General features: G+C 35.9%; 1 protein-coding gene across 5 annotated transcripts in view; it reads right to left on the bottom strand.

The window, feature by feature from the left end:
• Positions 1 to 9,659, bottom strand: part of LOC139972052 (77 kDa echinoderm microtubule-associated protein-like) — a 68,373-nt gene that overhangs the window by 42,698 nt on the left and 16,016 nt on the right. For all 5 annotated transcript variants that reach the window (XM_071978936.1, XM_071978935.1, XM_071978933.1 and 2 more), the window contains exons 2-4: positions 9,550 to 9,654; positions 8,049 to 8,228; positions 843 to 890 (exon numbers count right to left, since the gene is read on the bottom strand). In XM_071978936.1, coding sequence (XP_071835037.1) covers positions 843 to 890; positions 8,049 to 8,228; positions 9,550 to 9,654 — 333 coding nt within the window. The remainder of the gene's footprint in view (positions 1 to 842; positions 891 to 8,048; positions 8,229 to 9,549; positions 9,655 to 9,659) is intronic.

Consider the following 9,659-nt stretch of genomic DNA (forward strand, 5'->3'; position numbering starts at 1 on the left):
GAGGGGGACACCCCCTCCCCTTAGACCCCTTCCCAAGGCCGGCCATCAGTCTTCAGCCCCCCCACTCACAAGTACCTTCCTACGCCACTGATTTATTTCATCTTCCAAGAGCAATAATTTTATATGACACATGTCTTACATAGACAAAAGTCCACTTCTGTTAAGCACACAAACATCTGATTTCTGTAATATGATATAAGAATATTAGTGTTATAAACCTGGTATCGTTTTGTGAAAGTGCTGATTAATATTCTGTCTCTAAACAATATTTGCTGTTTTTGTCATACAGAGTAAGGACAGTTTACAATTAAATATATGTCTTCAACTATCCCTGGATCTTGCTATTTTGGACAAAGGGGTGGGGGGAGGGGGAGAGGAAACTATGGGGAAAACATTCCCCCAAAACTGTCTGCCAAAGCCACTGTAAAACATATGCTATATGAACAAGATATGTTTCTAGTTTGGATATGCTATAATGGTTAGTAACTGGACAGTCGGGGTCTGTTCCTCTTCAATACAGATAACCAGAGCTTATGCCTCAAATACATTATAATGAGCATACCAAAAATTGTTTTCTAAGTTCCAGACAAGAATTACAGAGGAAGATGTTATTATTGCTACTTCAGGCTAATCATCCGGTAACTAAACTTTTTTGGGCATTTCTTATAGATTAACACAAAATAGTTTACATCACTGAATTTAGTAGTAAGCGTGGTGTAGCTTTGAGAAATTTGAAATCTAGATTATGTAACAATGATAGATCAGGTTGCAAACATAATTCGGGACAATTAAGAAACACTAAAAGGGAAAACATCCAGGCTGTTAAATGTGGATGTTCTTACCTGGTACCTCCCTTGTAGCTCTGAATGGACCATGGTGCTGCGTTGAACCTATAGTGAAGACAGAAATTACATTTTACCTCAAGAGGAACTTAGACAAAAGCAAATAAGATTCTAATATGGAATATGAAGGATGAATTAGTCAATGATGTTTAAGAAATAATGATAAGATATATATAATGCACATCTGGGGAATTGTACATTACAGGGCTATCCTATATATATTACACTATGGGGAATAATGCTACTTTGCTCTTGGTTAAATCACCAATCTATTTATCTGTTTGATACTGAGTCATGAATTAGGACAGTAAATTAATTGCTGGTTTAATAGTAAAACCATGGAGCTATATATAAACAGATGTTCCAAGTGATAGACTTCCTGGAGGACACCCAAAACTAAACTCTTGGAAGACAAGTTAGTTCATTGTTAACCTAAATGCATTTACCTTAATAGATACTTTCGTTTTACATCAACATTTGCAGACAATCAACCCCTTTGTTTAAAGCATCTTCAAGGGTACAGTAGGTCGTCAATTTCCTTTGTCAGTGGTGGAGTATAACTCAAGAAAAGATTGTTATTGATGAAACTAAGGCAACCCTCCCAGGTCTTTTAGCCAAATAAAGGTAATGGAGGAGTTATTCAATTAATTTGATAGAACAGGTCAGCACATTCCCATTCCCAGAAGCCTTTTCATGTAAGTATAGTACTCCAATGAAAAATACAAACTAGAACATTCTCATGTCCCTGCTTTAGTTAACACCAAACTTGGGTAATAAAGCTAGCAAGCTACATTGCTGTTGGATGTTAGTGAAAGTTATTATCAATAAACTTCTCCACAACAACTCAAGATGCAGCTGCTTTAAGATTCAGCCTGATACAATGAAAACAACACATAGACAGTGTCCATGGAGGGATTAATTAATTGAAACTAACTAGGCATGAACAAAATATTTAAATTATCACTGCTTTCTTTGCCTTCTTGTATCAACATTTACCATTTCACATAAATATAAAATCATTATTTTGTAGAGAAAATCTAGGGCAACAAGTCAGAGAAGTAAGGGCAGCATTCACAAATGTTCATTACTATAATAGCACTGCAACATAAAGAACAATTGCAAAATACTCTGTTAGCATGAGAACTACTCTAGCAAGTGATTAAACATGAAAAGCATGGTGAGAAAACGAACCAATAAAACAAGAGTAGAGAATTCAATACTGTGATCGAATGCAGAAAAAAACAGGAAAGATGTGATCAATCTTTTGAAGCTTTGAGAAGAGGTAGATATAGCAGTTTATAATGCAAAAGTGAGGTACTGTATTCTGTAACACTTTCCCGATGTAATAAGGAATACATACATGTGTTTTAACTGTAGAAAGAGATGGTTAGATATGTACCAATCCCAACTCAACTTATGAACTCCCAATTATCAAATTCATGTCAACATTTGTTCTGTAACTTCTGCACAAACTCCTAACAGTTACCTGTTTAATAGTCACCTACCGGCTGGCGGTATGTTGTTCATATTAAAGTCTACTCTATGAATTATGAAAAGTATACTAGCTATTTTCCAAACTGTGCTAACGTCTGAAATTTTAAAGCTCATTACTTTATAGTGAAGGACCATACAGTACCGGAGTTAAATTAAATTAGTAGCATTGCTAAAAAGAGTGTACTTAATCATAGTGTTTCCAGGAAGTGAAACAGAGGGGGCATATTAACAACACTTCCTCAACACTAATATCTCCTTCCTGACTTTACATACCACACAGCAATACCAAGTAACAGTACACTGCACATATACAGAATTACAACACATAGCCTGGTAGCTATAGTATTAATCATGAATAAGCAAATGAATTCATGAATAAGCAAATCAATCCTTTGAATATGCAACTTCTACAACTCACCATCACCTTATTATCAAAGTTGGGTTAAACTTTAAGGACATATCCTTTAGAAAGTTCATTTGCATTCATGAATCTTGAACACACTCCCTAGTACACATATATCCAAGTACATTAAATCTGTGGATATTTCCAAGCTAAGGTGTAGATAACTGAGTGCTACCATCATGTCTATAAATTCATTTCCCATCATCCTGTGCTTAAGTCTCTACTTCAGAATCATTGCTAAGTTCATCGCCTAATGGCATCCCACATCCATTGAATCCGTCCCTTCAAATGAAAGCTATAATTTTACATTTAATTTGTAATTGGTTTGGTTTGGCTTTTATTCACCATTTAGGATTTGTTCTTGAAAAAGACAAATATGCAATGAGTGGGTGTGACTTAATACTACATTATTTGTAGTTATACTGATACCACAAGTAAGGTATGGGAACTTCAGACAATATGTGGGTGTGGTTAGTAACTAACCTGGCTTAGTTGCATTAATTTACTGTACAATACAACTGGTAAATGGTGAACAGACTGTGACCTTCAGTAAATTATCACATGGTTTGGAAGGGACATCAGGGGCTAAAAGCATCCATTCCCACCCTTCCTCCTATACTATGAGTTAAGAGCATTCACTCCCAGCCTTCCTAATCTACTGTGCTAAAAGCATCACCTTCCTCCCATACTATGTTCTAAAAGCATCCACTCCCACCCTTCCTCCTCTACTATGTGTATGTGCTAAAGCATCCACTCCCACCCTTCTTCCCTTACTATGTGCTAAAAGCATCCACTCCCACCCTTCTTCCTTTACAATCTGCATGTTGTTTCAAATCAATTGTGTTCAAAATGATTTGACTCAATACAGCTGATTGTTTCCCTAATCTGGAGTTTGCTCTTGCATCAATGCATCTATGCAGATTAATACCATACACTGAGTTTACTCACGGAATCCATACATTAGTTTATTCACTTAAGTCCCTTTTAATATATTCACTTAGTTTTCTTATCACACAGTAATTCTTAAGCATATGTTTGAGTTGTTCTTAGATCAATGTTTCAAAACTAATATCCCATAATAATGATGGATATTAGCTTGTTCAGATCAGATAGTGAATTAACAGTCTTGTAAGAGTGTTTATTAATATCATGTTACTGAACTATAAATTATTGTTAAACAATTATTTGGTGAAAGAATTTTCTGTAGAAAAATTTCTTAGCTTGATGAATTGATTAATAACTTGGATAACTGCTGAAGCCTCTGGAATTTATCCACTGATGTCCCTTTAGTGTACCTACTATCATTCCTTGAATTTACCCACTATAGTCCCTTATATTTACCCACTAAATCTCTTAAATTTACCCAGTCTCTTGAATTCACTCACTGAAGTCCCTTTAGTGTACCCACTATCATCCCTTGAATTTACCCACTAAATCCCTTACATCTGCCCAGTCTCTTGAATTCACTCACTGAAGTCCCTTTAGTATACCCACTATAGTCCCTTGAATTTGCCCACTAAATCCCTTACTATATACCCACTCACTGAAGTCCCTTTCAAGTGTACTCACTATGGTCCCTTGAGTTTACCCACTAAATCCCTTAAACTTACCAACAGTCTCTTTATTTTACTCACTGAAGTCCCTTTAGTGTACCCACTAAAGTCCCTTGAATGTACCCTCTAAACCCCATAATTTTACCTGTCTGTTGAATTCACTCATTGAAGTCCCTTTTGTATACCCACTGAAGTCTCAGAATAGTAAAACTTACCCACTGAGTCATCTTGAATTTACCAATGAAGTCCCTTTATTTTAACCACTGAACTCCTTTTAATGTTTCCACTAATGCAACATAAATTTACCCACTGAAGTCACTCGAGTGTACCGCTGAAATCCCTTTACCGTACCCACTGAAAAGCCACAAATTTAATCACTGAGGTCTTCTGAATCTGCTCTTCAAGTTCATCAACAGACCCAGGGATTTACCTGGAACGCCTTAAAGATGTAACTCTCTTCTGTCAGTGCTAATTTAGGAAAACCAGGCAAAATGCCAGTTGTATTCAGTAATATTGCTATATTGCTAATGGTTATTATCACCTCATGCATGAAGTGAGTTAGTAGCCTCTTCTGACATTTACTAGCTATGTTTGCATTAGGAAAGCTCTGTTTCTTCTGCAGACTGTCTCCAAATGATTTAAACATATTCAAACTACTGTAGGTGCATTTGAGCCTCTGCAAAGATCTAAGAGGCATACACAAATGCTTCTGTAGACTTTAGCAAAGAAAACTTAACACAGCACTGGGCAAGATTCTTGAGCAGAATTAGCACACATGTATGTAAATATTATTTTGCTGTTGTCAATGACAATGTGTTTTATGTAGGCTGAAAACGATTCAGTGTTGGTATTCACTTACTGTATGTACAGCGTATTGTGTGATCTTAATATGAAGAGTAAAACAAATCAATATTCATGCACACGAAAGAGGGCTTATATATTGATAGTAGCAGTGACAATGTACCTACAGAAGTAATTAGTAACAAAAAGAATATGGATGCGATGAATGACTATGATATATATATATATATATATATGGAGAATGAAACAGCTTGCAAATGAGGTTAAAATCACAAAAACTTGCCTTTTTGAGGTAAAACAGCTGATAAATAACCACATGGGATTAGTACCAAAGCAACTAGTTGACCAGTGCAGACTGAAGGACAAGCGTCATGCTAGAGACCTGCGTTCCCGATGCTGGGTATTTGAGATACATGTATGTTATCATGTGTAAACCATGCAAGTATATAGCAGTGACAGCAATGCATGCAGGTTACATGCAAGGGAAGTATATAAACTATACATCAAACAAGATGTCATTAAAATGAACGTTTATCTAAAATGTAACAACTGTGGGTTCATATTGAAACATAAAATGATGAAGTAGCCAGACAAATGCACCATCTTGATTATCAATCAATGGATTAACTATATAAAGCCTTTGAGGCATAGGAACCAAAGTTAGTATCAAAGCACAGCAATTCCATATTTTGGGGGGAAAAGAGAGGTGGAGGAGAGATAAGCTGAAGGGGAGGGGGAAGAAGGGAAGGACTGGGAGGATTGAAACACAGAGTTTTGCTTTTAACATGCTTGTACCCTGGGTAGTCCACAAGTAACATATACGATACAGGTATGAACGTGATTAATAATGTAAATAGTGTTAGATATTGTATGACTACATTGACATGTTCATTAAGCCTGAAATGTCAGGTTATCAAAAGTGAGTTAATGTTAGTGATGATGTCCCTTTATGATTAAATGAATATTCATATATCTATTCCTTATCTATTGTAATTCTTGAATGATATCAACAATTCTAACCACAGACCCTACCATCATACTACTAACCTTCAATATAGAGCCATAGGGTCATTTGATGAAGATATGTTTATAAATTGCTCAGGCAGACATTTTACTCATAACTATCTTCCGTTTTTATACTTCTCATACTTGTACTCGTATGAACGAGTAATGGTACTCGATTATTAGTACTCACAATGTAGTTCTTGGTACTCTGAATGTTTACATTAATACTCACTTAATATAAACTCAGAAGTAGTTCCTACTCGGATAGAAGTATCATGGCCTTGAAGGGAGGCTAGAAACCTTAAACTTGCCAGTTGGGTAATATTACTATTATCGATATGACTATATAGCACACACCACTTCATTGAAGGCAGATAATCTCCCTTCTCACCTAATAACATTTATTTTATGATCAGCAATGACCTTCCAGATTTTCTACAAACATGACTTACTGTTTCAAACTCTAGAATGATTACTCTCTAATTTCACTTGTCTTTCTTCTATAATTTCAGATTTTTCAAAGATTCCCATTCTGTCTTTACCATTAGGTGCAATTCTTTTGATATATAGTTAGTTCTGATCCTTCTAATGGCTCTGTGTTTACACAATAGCTGTAATTCTTAAACAAACCCACTTCAGCATGCAGTACAATTTCCTGCTCAACAATTGAGCTTGCAGAATAGTACAGTACTTAATTAAAACTAGAGTGTATCTTATATGCTTCTTTGAGGTAAAAACTAGGAGGCAATACAAACACATTAATCAATGCAAAGATAATGAAACAGGTCTTGTGACAATTCAAGTGAAATGCAGCAGTCAGCTCTATCGAGACTTTCATGATTCAGCAATAACACACTAGAAGAACACCGATAATTATGACAATAACTGCTGTGAACATTAATTAATTCAATTGTTTGCTCTAATTTCACAGAGAACTGTCACTTTCGGGAGCAATTTTCACACTAGACCCTCAGAATAATCCCCTGAACTCGGTTTGGACAATGCAATACAGCAAAAGGCACTAGCTACTTCCACATCAAGGTCTATTCAGCTAACCTCTGTGTGATAGGTACACACTAGGCTAGGCTGAGTATACACAGATTATCCAGCGTTAACAATTAACAATTAATAAAATAAATTCTAATGGAAACAACACCAAAATAAAGAAAAACAGACACCTGCCAGGTTTAGTGATTCCTTCTTGCAATTTACATGAGAACAGGCTTTACTTTTGGAGTTATCATGTTAGCAATGTTTTCAGAGATCTGTTGCCCTCAAGTGACCTTTGGCCTCCACAGAAAACAACAGGATTCTGTTAATACTCATTTTCCAATAAACTTACTATTCGTACCAATATGAACTAACTTCCCCAAAAGTTCTGCATACACAAGCCAAAAGCTACATGAATTTGGTTGACTAAAAGATCTTTAAACTATTGTTTTCTTGATGAATTTCTTTGTTTTATCATCATACAGGTGCCAAGGCTTCTATGTGCAAGATTTAGTACCACGAGGCCATATAGTTGCCATTTGTGCAATATGTAATACCATGTTCCAATAGAATTGATTGTGTATGGCTTAATTACATGTGTCTTCAGTTTGATTCAGTATCCTTCCTGTAACTTATATGGGTCATTTTGTACACTGCACTGCTTTCTGTGATTTTATCCATATCCTTTTAAATAGACTAAGCCTTCTGTGTATGATTTAGTACAACAAGTCAACAGTGCCTACCTTCTATGTGCCATTTAATAGGTGACTCTCTTCCGTAATTTATTAGTATGCCTCAACATATTTAGCTTCTGTGTTGATTTATCCTGTACTTTAGTGACTGACAGTACCCCTCATCAGGCATTTCATTGAATTCGTAAAGACAATATAACAATGAATCAACATAACAGGTTAGTACGTTATCATTATACAATACCACTCAGGGGGCTAGAGTGTTTACCTTTAGGAGAATTACCCATTCGTTCAAGTTCTGCTATCTTTCGAAGTGCGTCAGCCATAGTGGATTTCAGGCACACAATGTAGTCCTCTTGATCCTGCACTCTCTTCTCAAGGACTGACACTCTCCTGCTCAGGTCAAGGTTGTAGTCCTTGTCATCAAAATTTTTCAAAATTAAGTCATCTAAAAGAATAAATGACAATAAAAAGTTGATCTGAATGGCGCATGTGGTGAAAAAGGCAAATGTTGGCAACTCATCTGTACATTCATTGACTTGTCTGTGTTGTATATCTCTGTATACCCTTAATTCCAATTGAATGTTCTAGACACCCATGAATTAATTTCTAGTGGTACAGCCGGGCTCTAGCTTTCAGATGGTCAAGTGGGACCGTAGCATCTAGGGTACGGTGATTCTACTGCAAGAAAGAAGGTCAAGGCCAGTCCAAACATCAATTAAGTTTTCAATCAAAATTGACCATCATTTTTCTACCTGATTTGGTATAAGATGTCAAAGTGAACAAATCATCGACCGTACTTATTATTCGGAAATATCATTTCTGTACTTGCTGAAGAATCATTTTCTATGTTGTAGCAAAATGTTGACAGCAAAATAACTTTGTATGTTATGAGCATGTATAGTGAAATTTCATTTTAAACAGTGGAAGTGTCAAGTTTTTGTTGTTGTAATTTCTCAATTTCCTTTGAAGTGTGTTTGATAATTATGAAAAGTGTCTTTGCAACAAAATGTTGAAGATTGAATTCAAATTCCTTCATTTGGTGAAGAAAGTCTAGGAGGATATTTTAGTGTGATCGATTACAAAACAACAGAAAATTACTTTTTGAGACTTCACGTTTTGAGACTTCACCGTTGCAAAACATATTAGCCAAATTGCAGCTAATTCTGGAACAGAGGTCTCCAAGGATCCTTAGTTGGGCGCAATATCAATATTTTTAAATAAACTTCCTGTCAAACTAGAGTCACTCAACTTTCGACTATAAATATATATTTGATTGCTTTGAATGGTTCCTGTCACGTCTAACTAATAAAGAATACTCTTTTTTCACTTCAGTACTGGTTACTGACGCACAAAATCACATCAACATTTATAGCCCGGACAAGATTACCATAGAACAACATTCTCTCGAATGTCACATCATTAACTACATACGAGACTACTCACAAGTGATGTCTCTCAACACAATCACAATTGAGACAACTTTGAGTAAAAAGACATTATACAAGTACAGTAGGCAGCCCACTTATGTGAAGAAAGACAACAGTTTTACAGAGATTCATAAATAGTCTAAATTGTTACGTTAACATGATTTAATTCTCCTCCATGTAGTCATAATCATAGACCTACTTGCCTAGGCCCCTGCTGTAGAAGCCTGAGTTGTTACTGGATGCCATGTTGCCGTTTACAGAGATTCATAAATAGTATAAACTGCTATCTTAACATGATTTAATTCTCCTCCATAAAGTCGTAATCATAGACCTACTTACCTAGGCCCCCGCTGTAGAAGCCTGAGTTGTTACTGGACGCCATGTTGTTGTTTGTAGATTTCTCTAGGTTGCCTGCTGTGGTAAGCTTCTCATCCTCCAAAGAATCTGTT

The sequence above is a fragment of the Apostichopus japonicus genome, chromosome 8 (assembly GCF_037975245.1).
Source record: "Apostichopus japonicus isolate 1M-3 chromosome 8, ASM3797524v1, whole genome shotgun sequence".
Lineage (NCBI taxonomy): Eukaryota > Metazoa > Echinodermata > Holothuroidea > Aspidochirotida > Stichopodidae > Apostichopus > Apostichopus japonicus.